This window comes from Balaenoptera borealis (assembly GCF_965194805.1).
Source record: "Balaenoptera borealis genome assembly, chromosome: 1".
NCBI classification, from domain to species: Eukaryota; Metazoa; Chordata; class Mammalia; order Artiodactyla; family Balaenopteridae; genus Balaenoptera; species Balaenoptera borealis.
The window spans coordinates 88,898,482-88,921,884 of NC_138860.1; the positions used below are offsets into that span (position 1 = coordinate 88,898,482).

Consider the following 23,403-nt stretch of genomic DNA (forward strand, 5'->3'; position numbering starts at 1 on the left):
CTAAGCCCGTGCTCCACAACTACTAAGCCTGCACTCTAGAGCCCGCGAGCCACAACTGCTGAAGCCCGCATGCCTAGAGTCCGTGCTCTGCAACAAGAGAAGCCACCTCAATGAGAAGCCCGTGCACCGCAACGAAGAGAAGCCCCCGCTCGCTGCAACTAGAGAAAGCCCGCGTGAAGCAACGTAGACCCAATGCAGCCAAAAAAAAATTAATTAATTAAATAAATTAATTAAAAAAATAAAAATAAACTCAAAAGGAGGAAAAAGTACTACATATTACGTGATGCATTAAAAAAAAAAAAAGATGACAACAACAAATTTTAAATCTGCACACCAAGATACACTCAAGACAGTGAAAAGGCAATCTGCAGAATGGGAGAAAAATCACTGCAAATCATATATCTGAGACAGGGTAATATTCAGAATATCTAAGAAACTTCTTCAACTCAGCAATAAAAGTTAAATAATCTGATCTAAAAATGGGCCAAGAGGTTGAATAGATATTTCTCCAAAGAAGATATACAAATGGCCAATAAGCATATAAAAGAGTCTCAGTATCATCGGCAAGGAAATGCAGATCAAGCCACAATGATATACCACCTCACACCCATCAGGATGGCCACTATTAAAAGTTCAGAAAATAAGTGTTGGTAAGGATGCAGAGAAGCTGGAACCCTGTGAACAGTTAGTGGGAATGTAAAATCGTGCAGCTATTAAGGAAAGGAATATGGAGTGCCTCAGAAAGTTAAAAATAGAATTACCATATATCTAGCAATTGAGTTTCTGGATGTATGTCCTAAAGAACTCAAAGCAGGAGCTTCAGGAGATATTTGCACACCCATTTTCATTGCAGGATTATTCACAATAGTCAAGAGGTTGAAGCAACCCAAATGTCCACCAACAGATGAATGACTAAGGAAGTGTGGTATATATATATATATGGAAGAGCATGCATGCTTAAAAAGAGGAAAATCCTGTCACAGGCTACAACATGAAGAAACTTTAAGGATATTATGCTAAGTGAAATAAGCCAGTCACACAAAGACAAACACTGTATGATTCTACTCATACTCAATATTTTAAGTAATCAAAATCATAGAAATAGAAAGTAGAAAGATAGTTTCTATGCGTAGGGGACAGGGGGTAGAATTAGCGATTTTTAGGTATAGTTTTAGTGTTGCAAGATGGAAAAGTTCTAGAGATTTGTTGCACAAAAATGTGAATATACTTAACACAATGGAAATGTACATTTTAAAATGGTAAAGTTAACGTTATGTTTTTTTAACCACAGTGTTTACAATGTGTTATTGAACAAACTGCTTTACAAGATAATTTGTAAACCAATACAGGATTTTTAGAGTTCTGTTTGATTTTTAGAGGGCTCAATCAATTTGAACACTTGCATTTTCTTTGATCTAACACAATTCTAAGAATCCACCAGAAGTGGCAAAAAGGTGTGTGTGCGCATGTATATATTTACATATAAATAATATTTAATGCATACACATATTTATCTTAATCACCATAATAGAACATATTTATCAACAAGAAAAATAAAAATTTGAAACAATGGTTATACCATTAATACATAAAGGAAATGGTTAAATAAATAATTATGTGAATACTATAGAATATTATGTATCCGTTAGTAGGCAATGATCTACATCTGTTATTATCAATGGCCTAGGAAATTATTTACAATATATTGTGTACTGAAAAATGGCAGTGTCAAAAATATATGAATAGTATGTACTATTTTTAAATATGACACACTTTCTATATTTTAATGGCATGTCCTAAGATGGAAAAAGCATCATACCTAAGAATTCTAAGTGTTGGGAAGAGTTTATTGGAGACATATGCAGATTGAGGATAAAGGAAAGGCTTGCATTTTCTACTCTATGTAATTCAGGGTTATTTCCACCTTTTACAATATATGTGCATAATTTTTGTAAATAAGGAGAAATAGGTCAAAGCAGGCTATTTCCACAAAGCTTTGTGTTAACGAACAGATGCTGTAGAGTTTAGCCCAAAGACAATTTTGTTGCAACAGGAGTTGCAGAATTAGTGTTTTAATCAAGAAATACTCCAGGGGCCTAAAGGAAAATGCTATTGATGTGAAAATGATGATAAAATAGAATGAATCCAGGAGGTAGATCCCAACTGCCCTCCCCAATTTAGGCTGCTGGGGGCTTGAGAAAATCACAGACTGAGGAAACTGTAATTTCTGATTTCCAATCTGAACTAGGAGCTCAACACATTTGGTGATACCTTCATTTGTCCCTAGTCATCTCTCTGCTGAGTTCTCCTCTTCTTCATCTCCTTTACCGCCACTGTGCCTCACCTCAGCAGCTGACTCTACAGAGACCCTGAACCTTCAGACTGGCCCTGCCTTACTGGCCACTAACTACACTCACTGCTTCTCCTGCCTGCCGACCAGGTCATCTGCACTGTACACAGGCTCCTCCTTTGCTCCCCCCCTGAGTGGGCCCCCTTTGAAGGGATCCCCCATCCTCTCCTGGAGGCTGAGCCAAGCTATATATGGGGGTTTTCCTAACAGCACTTGAGAATGATTAGGACCCTTCCATCTAACAATCCTTCTTTTTTTTAAAATTTTATTTATTTAATTTTTTTAAAACTTTTAATTTTATATTGGAGTATAGTTGATTAACAATGTTGTGTTAGTTTCAGGTGTACAGGAAAGTGATTCAATTACACCTATTCATGTATCTATTATTTTTCAAATTCTTTTCCCATTTAGATTGTTACATAATATTGAGCAGAGTTCCTGGTGCTATACAGCAGGTTATCTATTTTATATATAGCAGTGTGTACATGACAATCCGAAACTCCCTAGAACCCCCCAGCCACTGTTGTGTTTCTTCTCTCTCTTTCGCATCCAACTTCTTGAAACTGTGCTCTGGATTTGTGATCTCCCTTCTGAATCCCCCTTTTCACATCACAACCTTCTGGCACGTGGCTCCTCAGCAGTTCCCCTAACTGTTCACACTAAAGTGACCAAGACCTCCTTTTGTTAAATTCAGCATTTCTTGAACTCTGCTCGGTACTTCACCTGTTGACCACAGGTACTGCCCGGGGTGGGGGTGGGGAGGTGGAGTCTCCTCTGATTTTCTCAGGCTCTGGTGATACTCTTGCTGGCTCCGGTGATCTTTCCGTTTGCCTCAAGCGAGCCCAGCAGAAAAGTGGAAATGATGTAACTGTGAAGTGGACACAGCGGGCTTTAAAATATCCCACTCAACCCATGGAAAAATCAGGTGTGTCCTAAGGTCTATAGAAACAGAAGAAATGGCCCAAGATACAGTGAGCCTTTAACAAGTTCTCTGTAGTGCCTCTTATTCTTTATTCCTTCTCCTTTTCCCAACCGCTTCTCTGCCCTTCTCCATCCCTCGTGCAATAGCCTCGCTTTTCATTTTATTCTCGCGCGCCTTCCCTGGCTTCTTGCACGTGCGCCCAACGGCACCGCCCAGAAAACGAACTAGTTGCGTTGGGCAGGGCGTGCTCCTGCTGTGGAAATCCGCTGGACTGAGCCTGACCCAGCTTGGACCGAGGCTGCGCTCCCACGCACAGGCTCAGGGAGCTCCGCACTCGCTGGTCCCGCGCCTCTAGCGGCGGTCCCTGGAAGTCTGAGTCGCAAGGCCCTCGTGGCAGGGACTGACTCAATTGGGAACAGGCTCTGCCATGAGGTCAGTGAGGACCCTCCTCTCCCCAGGCCGTTCGCTCCCCTTGCTAGTCCTGCGCGTGCTCCTGGTTGACTCTCTTGGCAAGGATTTAATTTTTCACCCCGAGTGGGGCTTTGACTCCTATGAAATCACCATCCCCAAGAAGCTGAGCTTCCGCGGAGGGGAGCGGGGTGTGGCCAAGCACGTGTCCTACCTCCTGCAGGTAAAAGGCAAGAATCACGTCCTCCACCTGTGGCCCAAGAGGTTTCTATTGCCCCGGAATCTGCAGGTTTTCTCCTTCACAGAACAGGGAAGGCTCTTGGAGGATCACCCTTATATACCCAGCGACTGCAACTATATGGGCTTGGTTGAAGGAAATCAGGATTCTAAAGCTACTTTAAGTACATGCATGGGGGGTCTCCGAGGCATACTGAAAGTTGATGCCAACCATTACCAAATCGAGCCCCTCAGAGCCTCTTCCAATTTTGAACATGTCATATATCTCCTCAAGAAAGAGGAGGAATTTCCCAATCAGATCTGTGGCTTAACTGATGATGAAACAGTAAAGCAGTTGGCCGAGCATGAGAACAGGGCTAGGATACGTGACTTTAGTGAGGCATATATGCACCAAAAGTACTTGGAATTAGTCCTGGTCTTTGATAACAGTAGGTATTTATATTTGAACTCCAATCTTACTCAAGTCATAAATGATGCCATTCTTCTGACTGCAATTGCAGACTCTTACTTTCAAGATGTCCGTATGAGAATACAACTATTAGCTATGGAAGTATGGACAGACAGAGACAAGATAGCACTTAATGCCCCAGTGATATCACAAGTCTTAGGCCAGTTTGTGCAATACAGATCACGTGACCTAAGTCGTCGGATTCCAGCAGATTGGGCACACCTATACCTTAAAAAACAGTTTAGTGATGCGCTTTCACAGCACTGTGGAAGTGTATGTAGTACATTGCCTTCTGGATCTACAAGTTCTATTCTAGATAAAAATATCCTTGGACCTGCCACTTGGACTACTCATGCTCTGGGCCATAGTGTGGGAATGATCCATGATTACAAATACTGCCAATGTAAGGGTAGGCATAGTTGCATCATGGGCACTGGACGAACTGGGTTTAGTAATTGTAGTTATGCCGAATTTTATTCACATGTTAGTTCAGGATTAAACTGTCTAACAGATATCCCAGGATTAGGTTATGTGGTAAAGAGATGTGGAAACAAAATTGTGGAAGAGAATGAGGAATGTGATTGTGGTTCAAGAGAGGACTGTAAAGAAGACCAGTGTTGTCAGCCAGATTGTAAATTCAAAGAAGGTGCCAACTGTAGCACTGGACTTTGCTGTCATAACTGTCAATTTCGTCCATCTGGATATATGTGTCGGGGGGAAGAAAATGAATGTGACCTTGCAGAGTACTGCAGTGGGACCTCAGCACTCTGCCCAAGTGACGCATATAAGCAGGATGGAACCCCTTGCAAGTACAGAGCCCGTTGTGTCAGAAAGGGCTGCCAATCCAGAACTATGCAGTGCCAAAATATTTTTGGAACTGATGCCATGGGGGCTCCTCTTCAATGCTATGATGCAGTTAATGTAATAGGTGACCAATATGGGAACTGTGGTATTTTAGGAGTTCGTCAGTATGAGAAGTGTCCCAGAGAAAAGGCATTATGTGGCAGGCTACAGTGTATAAATGTCGAAACCATCCCTGATATGCCAGATCATACCATTCTAATTTCCACTCACCTGCATGAAGAAAATCTCATGTGCTGGGGCATTGGCTATCATCTAGCCATGGTACCTATGGGGTTACCTGACCTGGGTGTGATAAGTGATGGTACCTCCTGTGGTAAGGAGCGGATATGTTTTAATAGAAATTGTGTGAATAGCTCAGTCCTGAATTTTGACTGTTTGCCTGAGAAGTGCAACCACCGAGGCATCTGCAACAGTAACAAAAACTGCCACTGCATGTATGGCTGGGCCCCTCCATTCTGTGAGGAGGTGGGGTATGGAGGGAGCATTGACAGTGGGCCTCCAGGACCCCTAAAGAGGGAGGTGCCCGCCTCACTTCAGGTTGTGTCCCTTATGTTAATGCGCCTGATTTTCTTAATTATCTCAGTGATTGTTGTGCTTTTCAGGAAAATCATAGGAAGCTTATAAATCCAAAGAGAAAGAAACACCACCAATTAACACTGGAGCAGAACAATTCAAGGCCAAAATGACCAAGAAACCAAAAAAGCAATCAGGCAATCCACAGTCACTCTATTACACAGGGTCATAAATTGAACAAGCTTCTCATTTATCCAAACACTTCTTCTTCCTTCTTCTTTCAATTTATTTTACCTAATGTTCTTTGAGGTTTTGATCAGTAAATAAAAGGTATTCTTGGTTTGGAAACAAATCAGTGCATTTTGCTTTCCTACTTCACTTTCCCCTTAGTTTGTGATCAAGTTTTGAATATCCTTAAAAGAATGCCCTAACAGCTTTCCGAACACAGAATACTGTGTGTTTCATAGAATTACAGTGGATTTCAGGGTAGAGTCCTGCCTCTCAGTTCCCAGCAAACAAAACCATTGTCTGCCTTTCCCTCTGCCTCCCTCATGAAATCCTCTGTGTCTCTGCCCCGTGCTGAACCATAAATGGTAACTACCACACTTTATATATAGAATGCGATAGTTTGCAAGGGGTGTGTGTCCCTCAGTTAAGTATCTTCTGCTGTTATAGTCACTGTATGGTTCACTGTAGCTCCGTAGAAGTGTGGTCTCTGACTCAGTGTTTGGGTTGACCTCAGCTGGGTTGAGGACTCTAATCTACCGTAACTCCTGCATTGCACCACAGTCTACAAATGATGACAAGGTCTGGCAGTGTCCTGAGGACAAGGCTCTTAACAGAATTCTGTGCTTTGGGTTTCTGCTTGCAGGGGCAAGTCTTTTGTGAATGTGTGCTGGGGGACATCTGGCCCCAGGTTTGCCACACCCCTAAGGAGAGCAGAGGGGAGTGAGGAATACCTTCCATCCCAAGTACACCCAGGTCTGCCTCCAAGTGTTCTCCCCCACCCTTTTGCCTGGTGCTTTGGCTGGGAGGAGAGGAGGACTGCGTGGGCCCTTCAGAGGAGTCAGTGGCCACTTCTTGCTCAGCGAGGGTCTCATCACCCCAGACCTGTGTGAGCCCAAGTGTTTTGGTCTTGTTCCGGGCTGAGTCCTCCTGCTGTTCCCTCACCTTCCCCAGGCAGCACTGCGGGTCCACTGTACCCCACCCCAATCTCCTCTTTTCTTAGCCACATAATTCTTCTAACTAAAGAAGGTGTGGGAGGCTCATGATAAAGAGTGGTGCCCTGGGGACTCTTCTTACTCAGAGGAGAAACATCGAAATAACCCCATCTTTGTGGTGATCATAATTTTAACATTTTTCAAGCTTGGCCATCATCAGAAAATGTCCTAAAAAACAAGGACATGTGCTTATAGCCTCAATACTGATAATGGTGGCTACCATTTATTGTGAGTTCACTGTGTGTCAGGCAATGTTCTAAGCACGTCACCAGTGTTAATGTGCAGAGTCCTGAAAATAACTCTGTGAGGTAGGTGTTATTATTTTATGGTTTTCCAAAAAAGAAATTGAGAAAAATGAGGTTAAATAACTTGCTCAAGATTACATAACAGGTATGTAATGACGTTATTCAAGGAAGCAGTATATGAATATTAGGAAATTGAATTTAGGGAGAAGGATTTATTTAAAAACTGTAAGAATATTTACACACTAGTAGATTTTTAAATAAATTTAATTGTGATTATGTGTACATAATATATATCATTTAACCATTTTTTCTACCATATGGAGGAACAATTGACAAATGTAATAACATATTTATATTGTACAATGTGATGATTTTATATATATAAACATTTTAGAATGTCTACTAAGATCAAATAATTAACACATTCATCATCTCACATAGTTAAATTGTTTAAAGGGAGTCTGAATGCTTACAAGCAACTCTCAGCAAATTTCAGGTATAAAATACTGTATTATGAAGTATATTTACCATGCTGTACATTAGATCTTCAGAACTTATTTTACTAATAATTATAACTGAAAGTTTGTACCCTTTGACTTACATCTACCCATTTTCCCCTCTGCCTAGCCCCTGGCAACCACCATTCTATTCTATTTCTATGAATATGGTGGGTTTTTTTTTTTTACGCTTCACAAAGTAGTGATACCATATAGTATTTGTATATCTCTGTGTTGCTTTTCACTTAGCATAATGCCCTCTAGATTCATTCCAGTTTTTCCAAATGGAGGATTTCCTTTTTCATGGCTGAATAATATTCCATTTTATATATGTACCACATTTTACTTATGCATTCATCTGTTGAGGGACATTTAGTTTGTTTCCAAGTGTTGATTATTGTGAATAATGCTGCAATGAACATGGCAGGAAAGATATCTCTTCGAGATACTAACTTCATTTCCTTTGGATATATTATAATCCCAGGAGTGGGATTGCTGGATCATATGGTAGTTCTATTTTCATGCCTTATATTTTCAAGTCAGTACTTTAGTAGTGTTAGATACATTCACATATACATGTTTGCCATTTGTATATCTTCTTTGGAAATCTGTCTATTCATGTCCTTGCCCATTTTTAAATAGAGATATTTGTGGGGGATGGGGTTTGCTTCTGAGTTGTGTGAGTTCCTTATATATTTGGGGTATTAACCCCTTATCAGATATATGGTAGGCAAATATTTTCTTCCAAATTGGAAGTTACCTTTTCATTTTGTTCATTGTTTCCTTTTTTGAAGAAGCTTTTCAGTTTGATGTAGTCCCATGTGTTTATTTTTGCTTTTGTTGCTTTTGGTGTTATATCCAAAAATATCATTGCCAAAACCAATGTCAAGTGTCTTTTCCCCTATACTTTCTTCTGGGAGTGTTAGGGTTTTAGGTCTTATGTTTAAGTCTTTAATCCTTTTGAGTTGATTTTTGTGTATGGTGTAAGATGAGGGTCCAAATTCATCCTATGCATGTAGATATCCAGCTTTCCCAACACCATTTATTGAACTATTCTTTCCCAATTGTGTTATTTTGGCACACTTCTCAAAAATTAGTTGACTTATATGCTTGGGTTTATTTCTGGGCTCTCTAATGTGTTTCATTGGTATATGTGTATGTTTTTATGCCAGTACCATACTGTTTTGATTACTATAGCTTTGTATATAATTTGAAATCAGGAAATGTGATTCCTTCAACTCCGTTCTTTCTCAAGATTCTTTTGGCTATTCGGGGTCTTTTGTGGTTCCCTACTTATTTTAGAAATTTTTTTTCTATTTCTGTGAAAAATGCCATTGGAATTTGATAGCAATTGTATTAAACATATAGATACCTTAGGATAGTATGTACCCTTTAATATTAATTCTTTCAGTCTATGAACACATGATATCTTTTCATTTATTTGTGTTCTTCAATTTATTTCATCAATGGCATATGATTTTGTGTACAACTCTATCACCTCCTTGGTTAAATTTATTCTTAAGTGTTTTATTCTTTTTGATGCTATTGTAAATGGGATTTTTAAAAAATTTCTTTTTTTCATAGTCTGTTGTTGGTGTATAGATACACAACTTATTTTTAAAAGTATAAAATTTCCAAATAAATACAAAGGAGAAAAACTTTGTGATTTGGGGTTAAGCAAAGAGTTATAAGACACTACACCAAAAGGACAAGCCATAATAGAAAAAAATCAATAATTTGGACTTCATTAAATTAAAAACTTTCATGTTTCAAAAAACCATTATGAAAAGGAAAATACAAACCACAGAGTGGGAGGAAATGTTTGCAAATCATATATCTGATAAAGGGCTTGTATTTACAAAATAAAGAATTATTTTAACTTAATGATAGGAAGCAACCCAATTTTAAAAATCAGCAGAAGGCTTGGATCGACATTTTACCAAAGAAGACACATAAATAGCTAAAAAGCACATGAAAAGCACATGACTCAATGTCATTAGTCATTAGGGAAGTGCAAATAATAACCACACTAATATATCACTTTACACCAACCAGTGGGGCTATGTTAAAAAAGACAGACAATACCAGGTGTTGCTGAGAATGTGGAGAAACCAGACCCTCATACATTTCTGGTGGGAATGTAAAATGATATATCCACTTTGGAAACCACTTTGACAGTTTCTTAAAAGTCAAATATAACCTTACCAAATGATCCAGTAATTCCATTCCTATAAATATGTTTAAGAGAAATGAAAATATAGGTCCACACAAGATTTGTTTGGGAATGTTCACAGGATCTTTATTCACAAGAACCAAAAACTGTAAAATTTGTTTACAAATAAATATTTGTATTTGTTTACAAATATCTATCAACTGATGAATGGATAAACAAAATATGGTGTTTCTACACAATGGAATTCTACTCAGCAATAAAAAACAACAAGATCTGATATAAGCTAGAACATGAATGAACTTCAAAAACATTATACTAAGGGAAAGAAGCCAGTTGCAAGAGAATATATATTGTCTTATTCAATTTATACAAAATATACAGAAAAGACAAATTTACAGAGGCAGAAAGCAGAGGTTGCTTGAGGTTTGGGGACGAAGTGGATATTGACTGCAAAGGAGTCAAATGAGGAGGGAAATTGAGGAGGTTAAAAAAATATTCTAAAACTGGACTATGGTGATGGTTGCATGACTGTGAATCTACCAAAAATCATTGAATCGTACATTTATAATGGGTGAATGTTATTGCATGTAAATTTAACTTTTAAAAAAGACCTAGATATGGAAGCAACTTAAGTGTCCATTAAAAGATGAATGGATAAAAAAGATGTGGTGTATATATACGTATATATATATATACACACACACATACAAAATGGAGTACTAGTCAGCCACAAAAAAATGAAATTATGCCATTTGCAACAACATGGATGAACTTGGAGTGAAATAAGTCAGACAGAGAAAGACAGGCACTGTATGATGTCACTTAACATGGAATCTAAAAAATGAAACAAACTAGTGAACATAACAAGAAAGAAATAGACTCAGCATAGAGAACTAGTGGTTACCAGTGAGGAGAGGGAAAGGGGAAGGGGCAAGCTAGGGGAAGAGGATTAGGAGGTACAAACTACTATGTATAAAATAAATAAGCTACAAAGATAATTGTACAGCACAGGGAATACAGCCAGTATTTTATAATAGCTATATATGGAATTTAACTTTTAAAAATTGTGAATTACTATGTTGTACACCTGAAACATATAATATTGTACATCAACTATACCTCAATTAAAAAAAAAAAAAAAGGTGTCACTCCCAAATCAAAAGGTGGTGGCATCCTGAGATCCTGCAGTGGATACTGTGAGATGTGGTGCCACAACCTGGAGTCTGAGAGCCTGATATCTGATATCACAGCTTCAGTAAGGGATTCAGTGCCTGTGCCTTCAGCCTCTAGCTCTGGTAGTTCTCTCCAGAATCCACACTTCATTCAGGTAGGCTAAGGTGGTCTCAGCTCTCCAAGCAGTGCCAGGAGACCAGCGGCACCTTGTAGGGAAGGGAGAAAGCCACCAAGCAGGGCAGAACTCTGTGAATACTCAGGACAACTTAGACTCCGAAGCCGTCCCACATATGCTCAGACTAAAGAGGAGCGAGGGCAAGAACAGAGAAATAGAAGATAAAACATAAAAGCAGCTCTGAAAGACTTATAGATTATGAGATCTCATGCCTGGATGGGTGCAAACCAGCAATCTATCAGCCAGCTGCAGATATATTCACAACCCTCGGCCAGGCACTAGGTGACATTGACACCACAAGCCGGGTGGCTGGACACTTCTGGGTATTCACACACAGTCCGAGTGAGTGGACGCTGGACGTCCCAACACCGGGCCCACAGCCCTCTCTGCCTGCTCGGAGTCACTTCAGGTAACAATCTCACCCTCTCCATCTGCCATCCACTTTCCCATTCTTCCCTCCACTTCAGCCACTGCACTCACTCACGAGTCCCCCCCAGGTCCGGACACCCTGGTGTCAATGTGCTGTGCCCTGTGGATGCTTCCAGGGGTAGAGCAGGGAGCTTGGGTTTGCTCACCATGTAACCCCTGGCTAAAGAATTACCTGGCATCTAGTGGCACCCAATTAAGGCTAACTGAATGAATGCTTACCAGGTAGGTATGGGATGGGAGTGCGGGTGGTGAATCAGGCATTCCATTGTGGATTGTAAGGTTTTGGTTTCAGAGGGTCCCTGGAATGGGAAGATGCAAAAGGTTTTTCCATGGTGGATATTATTTAAGACCTTTATTCCAGCAGCTGAGTCAGAAACAAGAAAGATCATGATGGTGAAAAATGCCTGGAGGGCAACACTTGAAATGGCCCTGAGCTCCCCACCCAGGATGTTTTGGGGCCCTCAGCCTGGAGGACATTGGTGGGTGGGCATGGGAGTGGACAGGGCAAGCTGAGGGAAGAAGGAGAAAGCTGGTGAAAACTGGTCAGCATCTTCTCCAACACTTGATATTTTTAGTTTCAGCCATTCGAATAGGTATGTAGTGATATCTCACCCACATTTCAACTTGCATCTTCCTAGTGACTAATGATGGTGAGCATGTTTTCATGTATCTGCCATTCATACCTCTTCTTTGGTAAAGTGCCTGTTCACATCTATTGCTCATTTTTAAGAAATGAGTTGTTTTCTTATTGTTTAGTTTTGAGAGTTCTTCATATATTTTAGATACCTGTCCTTTATTAGATATATGCTTTGCAAAGATCCCTACCCACCCCCACCCCCCACCCCCGCCCCAGTATATGGCTTGTCTTTACAGTCTCTTAGCGTGTCTTTTGAGGAGCAAAAGTTTTAAATTTTGACTAGGTCTAGTTTATTAATTTGGTGTTTTATGAGTTTTCCTTTTATACTTTAAGATTTCATGTTTAGGTCGATGATCTATTTTGAGTTACTTTTTGTATATCGTGTGAGATTTAGATCCAAGTTCATATTTCTTGCTTATGGACAGCCAATTGTCCCAAGAATATCTGCTGAAATTCTTTTCTTTCTCCACTGCATTTCCTTTGGGCCCTTGTCAAAAATCAGGTGCCCATATGTGTGTCTATATTTGGACTCTCTGTTTAGTTCCACTGAGCTATTTGTCTTGCATTATGCTAATACCATCCTGTTTTAATTACTGTAGCTTTATAGCAATTCTTGAAATCAAGTGGTGTTAGCCTTCCAAATGTGTTTTTTTCACAGTTGTTTTGGTTAGTCTAGATCCTTGCATTTCCACATGAATTTGAGAATCAGCTTGTCAATTTTTACCCCTCAAAAAAATTTTGTTGGAATTTTTATTAGAATTGCAATGAATCTATAAATGAATTTGGAGAGAATTGACATCATAACAAGGTTGATCCTTCCAGCCACTGAAAAAGGTAAATATGTCTATTTATCTAGGTCTTCTTTACTTACTCTTAGCAATAATTTGTGGTCTTCAGTGTGCAGGTTTTCACAGTTTTTTGCTAAATATTTTATACTTTTTGAGCTATTATAAATATTATTTTTAAATTTCATCTTCTAATTGTTCATTGCTTGTACACAGATCACTGGATTTTTGCATATTGATCTTATATTACAACCTTGCTAAACTAAATTATGAGTTTTAGTGGCTTTTTTGTAGATCACATTGGATTTTCTACATAGACAATCATGTCATTAGTAAATATTTCTTCATTTCCAATCTTGGTTTCTTTTATTTCTTTTCCTTACCTTATTGCACTGGTTAGACTCTCCAGTACAAAGATGAATACAAATAGTGCGAGTGGAAATTCCTGCTTTGTTTCTGTCTTAAGAGGAAGCAATTTAGTCTTTCACCATTAAATATAATGTTAATTGTAAATGTTTCCTAGATGCACTTTACTAGCTTGAAAAGGTTTCCTTTTATTTCTAGCTTTCTAGAGTTTTTTTTAATATATAAATTTATTTATTTTGTTTTATTTTTGGCTGTGTTGGGTCTTTGTTGCTGCACGCAGGCTTTCTCTAGTTGTGGCGAGCGGGGGCTACTCTTCATTGCAGTGCGCAGGCTTCTCATTGCAGTGGCTTCTCTTGTTGTGGAACACAGGTTCTAGGTGCGTGGGCTTCAGTAGTTGTGGCACGCGGGCTCAGTAGTTGTGGCTTGTGGGCTCTAGAGCACAGGCTCAGTAGTTGTGGTGCACAGGCTTAGTTGCTCTGCAGCATGTGGGATCTTTCCGGACCAGGACTCGAACCCATGTCCCCTGTATTGGCAGGCGGATTCTTAACCACTGTGCCACCAGGGAAGCCCTTTTTTTTTTTAAATCAGGAATTGCTATTGGATCTTGTCAAATATTTTTGCAACTTTTGTTTTCTTTCTTTCTTTTTTTTTTTTTTTTGCCACACTGCACAGCATGTGGGATCTTAGTTCCCTGACCAGGGATTGAACCTGTGCCCTCTGCAGTGGAAGTGCAGAGCCTTAACCACTAGACCACCAGGGAAGTCCCTGAAACATTTTAAAAGATGGTTATATGGATTTTCCTTATAGTGGATTACATTAATTGGTTTTTTAATGTTAACCTTGCATTTTGGAGATGAACCTCATTGATAATGATGTGTTATCCTTTTAATATGTTGTTGGACTCAATTTGCCAATCTTTTGTTTAGAATTTTTGCATTTATGTTCATGAGAAATATTAGTTAGTGGTTTCCTTTTCCTATAATGTCTTTCTCTGGTTCTGATACCAGGATAATATTAGTTTCATAAAATCAGTTGGGAAGTATTTCCTTCCCTTTAATTTTTGAAAAGAGTTAGTTTAAAATTGGTATAATTCTGCCTTAAAATTTGGTAGAATTCACCAATGAAGCCACCCTGGTCTGGAGCTTCCTTTGTGGGAAGGATATTAACTATAAATTCAATTTCCTTAACAGATATAGGGCTATCTCAGTGATCTCTTTCATCTTGAATGGGCTTTGGGAATTTGTCCAAGTTTTCATATAGATTGTTGAGTTTATTGACATGGAGTCACTCATGATTGTCCCTTATTATCCTTTTAATATCTGTAGAATCTGTGGTGTGTCACCTTTTTCATTTGGATATTAGATAATTTTTGTGTTCTCCTGTGTTTTTCCTGATCAATTTGGTTAATGAATTGTCAATTTTATTGATTGTCTCAAAGTAATAGGTTGTTGACTTAAATATGCACAACTTGAGACTTGCGAGTTAAGTTTTATTTGGGGCAAAATGAGGACTGCAGCCCGGGAGACAGCGTTTCAGATAGCTCTGAGAAAGTGTTCTGAGGAGGCGAGGGGAGGAGCCAGGATATATAGGAGTTTTGCAACAAAGAGCAGGTAATTGGGAACGTCAAAAGATTATTGTTATAAAAAGAAAAACAGATATCTCAAGTTAAGGAATTTAGCTCTTTTCTATGTATGGGAAGATGCAAGAGTTTGGGCTCACTGAAATAATTCTTTTGATATGTACCTTAGCTGTCTGGGGCCTGTATTTTCACATCCTGAGTTTCCTCAGGGCTCACCAGCTCACGTTGGAGGGCTGCAATCATTGGTGACTGTGACATTCTTTGTTTATTGATATGGCAGGAAATATTCCATTTATAAATATTCCATTTATCAGTCCCTCCTCTTGGTCAGAAGTTCTACCAATGTTTGGGAGACATTTTATGACCAAATTTTGTCCCACGGCACTGGGAGGCTCATCCCAGATCAGGTGAAATTTCTTGTTGATACGCCACTTCAGGTGTTAATTTTTGGATTAGGCCCTGTTTAATAATCAGATTAAAAATTCTCTGGATCCTCTGTCTTACTAGTCTATTATGATCCAGGAAATGTTTTCCCTGTTGCATCTTCCCATATTTAGAGTTGCACTATTACAATCATTGATCACATACAGAACTGTATATTTGATCAACTCCTTCAAGTCGCCTAGTCATCATTATTTTTGTTGGAGGCTCGGTCACACATTTAGTAATACAAAGAACAATAATCTTGTAAGACATGCAAAATACAAATAATATAGCTGATAACATTAATAGAGTTATAAGTAAATATTTAAGCCAAGAGCTTCCCACGCCAAACCAGTTTTCTAAGAGGTTGTCAAGACTTGGGAGTGCATCACTTAAGGCAGAAATCTGATTTTTCATATGGTTAATTAAATGTGTTATATTAGAGGATTCATCAGGTATGAAAACACAGCATTCAGTTGGAATTGTGGCACAGGTACCTCCCTGAGATGCTGTAAGGATGTCAAGGGCCACGCGGTTTTGCAGCACTGCTTTTCTCATCATAGAGACCTAAGAATTCAGTAGGCTAGTAGCCTGGTTACTATCACTGAGTACTGTAAGAGACAATGATCTTATGAAATAGGATAAGTAATGTAGCTAGTAATATTGACAAAGTCATAATGCAGCAGGGAGACGCAATCATAAACAATTTGGAAACAAAGAACAAATTAAAACAATTAGTATAACTAGTTGTAATCCAGTTGCAATAAACTATCAAGTCCATAGGAGAGCCAGCTGGAGAAGCCAAATTCTGGCAGGATCAGGTAGAGCGAAAAAGATAAATGTTTTATCTTTGTTTACAAGGGTATACTTTATCAACTGGTAGGTCATAGTATAAGAGAAAAGGTTTTTCTGAAAGACAAAGATTAAAGCTAGTATATTTCCCAAAGTCATAAAATTATAAATCTTATTCATCCGTTCATTCAGTCCCATATAATTGATTCCTGTTGATTTGGATGAAGTAATCAGGTTTTCCGTCATTTGTTACATAGTTCAGTGGTATTATCTAAAGGCCATCAGAAACTTATGTTTCTGATAACACCAATACGGTAAGAACTGGAGAAAAGAGAGAATGTCAGAGAAGGTCATCAATCCAAGAAAGTATAAAATCAATGGTGTGGTTGGACATGTTGGAGCTTGCAGGAAGATCTAAATTATAGACTGGAACATAATAATAATTAGAAACAAATAAAATTATCTAACATTCCAATAGTTACATATTTTAAAATACACTTCAAGGAGATTTCCTTGGACTGAAACCATTTTAAACAACACTGTCATCAGACAAGGCCACTGGGTGTGAAGGAGTAAGGCACAAGCAAGAGCACCCTGTGATCATGTCACCACACAGGATCAAAAGAGAATTACGCAATCACAAAAATGATGAAATATTCTCCTAGTCCAGCTAACAAAATTGACTTGTTTCCTTACAAGTTAATTTTAGCTTCAGTCCCATCTTTTTGCCATCCAAATAAACCTACCAGCTCTAAGACATACTTCCTTTCTTTTCCCTCAATAAAATGTAATTCCATTCCTCATACCTTCTTTACTGAAAACACACATTCTACTTTTCTACTGTACACTGAAATGTTTCCGTATTGTTTCTAGTGGCTTTAATTACATGTTTAAATTAGAATCCTCAACTCTTAAAAACCTTAATTTCTAATGAAAGAAGTAAGCAGTTATGAACTGTTTTTTACATTAGCATTCTGTAGATTGGTGAACATAAATACCAATGATCATTTCTAAAAACATTTGTTTTCTTATAGAAAACATCTCAGGGTGACACCAAACATTTTCATTTATAGTCCTAAATACCTTTAGTTTCTCTATTTAGTAATTGATGTCTCAGTATCTTAATTTTTTTGGAAATTATCTATTCAATAAACTTCCATTACTTAAACTAGCATAACTCTAGAATGCTGAGCTACCAAATACATGTAAAGATCATTTTAAGTAGACATTTCTAAAATATAATTATTTTTAAAGAGGTTACCCAAAAGTTCTTATCTCTTTTACATTTAAAGTCTCATCATATCAAGTTATTTTCCTTGCAACAGGTATAATAGTCTTATTTGACTTCTGTTAAACCTAGGTACAATAAAGTATTATACATAATATTGATGACTCTGAAGACAAGTCTATATTAATTAGATCAACAAACTTTAATACCAGGTATCAACTTAATATTGAATATTTCCCAGTTCACGTGAACCTGAAAGTCATTTTGGCTGGTTTCTTCTATATTTAATTTGTAAGTGCTTACTTTAAATTGAATAGAGCTCTTTATAAATTAAATTTTGATAATACTTTTCAGAGGTAGAGATATCTCATGTATAATGCATACACAGATATATAAACAGTCAAAACTAGAGATCTCATGACTTTACTTAGAAACATGGTTATGAATGAGGTATTTCAACATAAAATTACTAGTTTACAAACAGTTGGAATACATTAAAGTTGCTTGCTCAGATGACTAAAGCTTTACTACTTGTAAAGTTTGGCTGAGGCAGCATTTTCAGTGGTTTGAATTTTAAAATTGCCACTTTTTTTCCCCTTGGTTATAGGTCTTGTCTGATTGAGCTAATTAGTTTCAGTCTCAGGTCCTTGTGGCCTGTATTTACATTCTGGTTCGTAGAGATTTGCAGGAGAAAGACAGTGGTTTTTCGTTCCCCAAAGGACAGGTCTGTCACCTAAATGATACTAAAATATTTTATCAGTGACAAGATTTCTAACTAAACTGAAATTTATTTTATGAGTTCTATGTTCTAGAACTTTAGAGTTTTATTATGCCTTCAAAGGTTTGTATAAGGCATTCAGCAAAGACCTTTATTTTGAGTTTACAGGTTAAGCTCAGAGCAAAATCACTGTTTTTATTTTTATTAGCCCTTGAATGTTAGTTCCCAGTTTTTACTTATTTGTATGGTTCAGGTAACCCTATTGGTTTTCTTTAGTACGTTTAATATTTTCTGAGGGGCAATCTATATGTCTTGTCTTATAATATCATGCAGGGGAAGTATTTCCCAGTGAAACATGTCTATCCCACAATATAATTAAACAAAAGAGATGTAACCACCTTATATAAAGCCCATTTAAATATACCCATTTTATACACTTTCATCTCAATTTTGTCAACTTTTATACCTTTAACTTTAGCTTTTATTAGGATCCAATCAACAAGCTTTTATCTTACAGGAGGAGTTCTAAAATTTTTTCTTCTTTTTGTTCCCTGTCCATTTTATCTATTTTTATATAAAAGGCTCTGGGATCCCCAGAGTGGGGTTGAGCTAAGGAACTCTGGCCCTTTAGCCTAATTGTTGCCCCAAATAATTGTTGGTCAGGTGTCTCAGTGTAAATTTTTTCTAGCCCCTTAAATGTGTATTTTAAAACTGGCGTAAATAGAACACATTTGTTGGGCTTTTAAAGGGACCAGTAGGGGGTCCCTTTTGGCCCATTTAATCTTAGGTAGCGTAGTAATATCAAACCTTGTGTTTTAATCACATAAATGTCCATTTTACTTATCCCATTTTAAATAACCATCTAAAGATTTTTTTATTCATTTGAGATAATTTCTTTAAAATTTCTACCTTGTTGGAAATAGTATCTAGACTTTCCTTACAAGATTTTTTCTGTTAACATTAATTATTCTAATGCTTTACTAGCATCTGTAAGACCCATTGAGGGGAAGCAAAGACCACAAATGAAGCTTCCCAATCCAGTTTTTCTTATTGTACACTAAAGAAGTTCTTAGGTTAACCATTAGATATATCTATACTTTTTTTCCCATCTTTAGTTTGACTTTTGTTTTATAAGTACCAATAAAACAGCTGTTGATGAGAGCGCTCTAGATTCAATTTGTTAGTTTCTCCAATTTAAAAGGATCCGTCATTTGGCCATTAATAAATACATATTAATAGTGATTCAAACCAATAAGACTCAAGAGGCCTCCCCATAAGCGTGTAGGGGAGATGTCACCTAAGTAAAATCCGGAGAGTTTACTCTCAAGAAATAGCACAGCAGAGGCCAAGTTTCCAAAACACTTGTGCACACATTCACACAGAACGTCCTAGGAAGATCAGGTAGAACATTTACATCTCAAAGACACAGGAAGAGAAATGCAAGTTTCCCCTTAGAAGACCTTTGTTTAAAGTCAAAATTCTGAAAAGATATTTTTATCAAGCCAGCTTTTTAAACTTAATTTAACTGCGTGCACAATAAAAAGAGCCTCATCATTTTTACTGTGGGATTTCCTTTAATTTCCAATTAAGTAAATACTAATTGATGTAGAGGCTCGTAGGTCTGGATGGTTAACTCAAATTCCTTAGCAAATCCCAATGGATCCTGACTTGGATCTGGAAATTCCTTAGCCAAGGCTCTAAGTCCAGGGTGTGTAAGTAAGCACCAAGGATGGTTCACGTCTCCCTGTAACAGGTTTCTTCTTAAAGGGAGCTATAATCACTCTGAATTTTTTTTTTTTTTTTTTTAATCCTCCTATGCTGGGGAAGAGGGAGCAGCAGAAAGTGAAGAGCTGGAGAGAAGAAGAGCGCCTGGGTCAGGCACTTCTGATAGAAAAGGGTTCGTGGGAGGCGCAGAGGGAGAGATGGAGGAGTCAGAGACAGAGCGCTAGCAGCTTTTTTTAGTTCTGACATAGTTTCAGAAAGTTACTCTATCATTTCCTCTTTTAGAAGCTTCTAGATACCAATCAAAGTAAGCATTCCATTCAGTCTGTTTGATCTTACGACCGGCTTTTTTTTTTTTTTTTCTAACCGTGCACACAAAAATAGCAATTTTCGGAATATCGAAGAACCCCAATTTGGCCATTTAGGTTGAGCTCTCTTTTAGTATAATTTCCCCAATTAACTAGGTACTTGTAAGCATGAGCTCTGTATGTGTTGTACATGAACCTGGCTGGGGTGTTTTAGTCGGAGGTTGGTTTTCTGATGCCCCTTGTTTCTGTGTTTGAGAGATTCTATCTCCCATTTTAAGTTGAATTTGTCAGGGATAAAATTTACTAGTGAAATTTTGTGGTGGGCCAGTGCGCTGCTTGTGAGCTTAGCTCCTCTAGGCGTCACCCCAGAGTCATTTCAGCCCTCTTACATGTCTCAGTTTCTCCCTTCGGTGGTCTAAGGTGCTCGGACCACTGAATGGCCAATTCTTATGCATGCCCCTGGATGAGGAAGCCTTTTCATTAATGAGTAGGTTTCCCTATGGGATCACTGCACGGCATGAGGACTCTGCCTCCACCACTCCCGTAAATTTCTCAGTCGCCTGAGAAAGCCAGAACCGGCCAGGAGGAGTCTTGTCTCTTTTCTTCGGAGCAAAGCTCTCATGTAAGATTTTCACTTTTATCCAAATTCTATTAAGGCAGCCGAATTGAGGAAAAGCATCAGATCAACCTCTTACCTAACCACTCAGCACAGACCACTCAGTCTCCTGCAACTGAGCAAACCCTGGTATCTTTCAACCAGCCCCCCTACCCCCCGCCAGTATCTTTCGACTGGGTGGATATTTCCCTTGTATCTTTCAACCAGCCCCCCGACCCTGTACCGTTCAACCAGGAGGAGTTAGGTACCTGCTGCCAAATAAAACTCAAGTTCATCAACCAGCACGGGAGACCCGAGAACCAGGAGAGACTTACCCAAATTCGTTGACTCTTCGAGGAGGTGGATGGGCGCAAGGGGTCTCTGCTGGTACTAAGGCTCCGGTTCCTCATAGAGTTCAGGTGAAGGAGAGAAGTGTCTGGGTCCCTTCATGGTCGCCATAACTGTCGACTTAAAAAAAAAAGTATGCGCACAACGTGAGAGCTGTGAGTTAAGTTTTATTTGGGGCAAAATGAGGACTGCAGCCCGGGAGACAGCGTTTCAGATAGCTCTGAGAAACTGCTCCGAGCAGGCGAGGGGAGGAGCCAGGATATATAGGAGTTTTGCAACAAAGAGCAGGTAATTGGGAACGTCAAAAGATTATTGTTATATAAAGAAAACCAGCTATCTCAAGTGAGGGAATTTAGCGCTTTTCTATATATGGGAAGATGCAAGAGTCTGGGCTCACTGAAATCATTCCTTTGATATGCACCTTAGCTATCTGGGGCTGGTATTTTCACATCCTGAGTTTCCTCAGGGCTCACCAGCTCATGTTGGAGGGAGGCAATCATTGGTGCCTGTGACATCCTTTGTTTATTGATATGGCAGGAAATATTCCATTTATAAATATTCCATTCCATTTATAAACATTCCATTTATCAAGGTCTTAGTTTCATTGCTTTTGTCTACAGTTTTTGTTTTGTATTTCATTGATTTACATTTTGATCTTTATGATACACTTTTGTCTGCTGAGTTTGGTCTTAAATTGCTCTTCTTTTCTACTTTCTTAAGATGGAAACTGAGGTAATTAATTTGAGACTATTTCTTCTTTTCTGACATAGGCATTTATAGCTATAAATTCTTCCCTATTCCTGCTTTAGCAACATCCCTCACATTGTAATATGTTGTGTTTTCACTGCATTCAGCTCAGAATAATTCCTTGAGGAGCCCAGCTCTAGGCCAAAATCTTACGTGTGGTTTTTCAGGCCTGACCATAGTCAGCTACAAGGTTTTGCCTGGCAGGCCTCACTAGAGTCGGTACATAGTCAGTGCATTGCAGTTCTCTGCAGGGAGTTGCAGTCAAGGACTCAGGCCCTCCTGGGCCAGCCGTAATCTTACACATATCTGCATTCATAGCCTTCTGCATTCAAAGGAATTCTTACTGGGGCCTAGGCTGAGGCACTTCTCTCCACTTTGACTCAGTACTTTTCCACTTCTGGCCCTTCCCCCTCTCCTGTCCTTTCTCCTTCTTCTTTCCCCCAAGGTTCCTGGGCCCATAAAAAGGTAGGAGTCTTTTGTTCAGGGCTCCTGGGCAGAGATGATTCCCCACTCCCTCCCACCTGCACCATTTGTCATCTGACCCTCTCCTGGAGCCATTCTGGGGGGTGGGGGGGAATGGAACACTAGTGCTATATACTGAATGTTTGTGTCCCTCCAACATTTTTATGTTGAAACTTAATCCTCGGTGTGATTGTATTTGGAGATGGGGGCCTATGGGAGGTAATTAGATCATGAGGATGGATCCCTCATGAATGGGGTTTGTGGTCTCAGAAAAGCAACCCCAGAGAGTTCCCTTGCCCCTCTGTCATGTGAGAAAACAGCAAGAAGATTGTCAACTATGAGCTAGGAAGCAGGCTCTCACCAGTCTTCCAGAGACTTGATCTTAGACTGCTCAGACTCCTTACCTGTGAGAAATAAATTTGGGTTGTTTATAAACCAACCAGACTATGATATTTTTGTTTTAGTAGCCCAGACTGACCAAAATAATTCCAGGGAGCTGAGTACCATTGTCTTTTGTCCCCTGTCTACACTACTAAGTAAGTAAATAAAGACTTGTTAGTTTCACTTTGTCTTATCCCAATTGACTACTCTGACACATGGCAGCTGGAGATTCCAAATTTCTTTTTGATTTCTTTTTTGAGTCATGGATAATTATTATATTTTCTGAATATTTGGAGATTTTCCAGGGATCTTTCTGTTGATTTCTAATTTAATTAAATTATTATCAGAGAACATACTTTTATGACTTGAATCCTTCTGAATTTGTTGAGACTTGTTTTGTGGCTTTGAATATGTCTATCTTGATAAATGTTATGTGTGCACTTGAGAAGAATATGCTATTGTTGGGTGGAGTATTCTATAACTGTCAATCAGGTAGAGTTGATTGATAGTGTTGTTCAAGTCTACTATATACTTGATATTCTGCCTCCTTGTTCTATAAATTATTGAGAGAGGGGTAGTTCAATCTCTGATTATAATGTGAATTTGTCTACTTCTTCTTGCAGCTCTATCAATTTTTGTATCATGTGTTTTAAAGCTG

At 38.7% G+C, this 23,403-nt stretch overlaps 1 protein-coding gene across 1 annotated transcript; it reads left to right on the plus strand.

The window, feature by feature from the left end:
• The first annotated feature begins 277 nt into the window (after positions 1-277).
• On the plus strand, positions 278-21,125 carry ADAM30 (ADAM metallopeptidase domain 30). The gene has a single exon (XM_082369196.1). The coding sequence runs from the start codon at positions 3,700-3,702 to the stop codon at positions 5,851-5,853; it is 2,154 nt and encodes a 717-aa protein (XP_082225322.1). The 5' UTR covers positions 278-3,699; the 3' UTR covers positions 5,854-21,125.
• Positions 21,126-23,403: the final 2,278 nt, after the last annotated feature.

Excerpts from the sequence above, each read along its gene's own strand:
- ADAM30 (XM_082369196.1), top strand. The coding sequence starts at position 3,700 with ATGAGGTCAGTGAGGACCCTCCTCTCCCCAGGCCGTTCGCTCCCCTTG.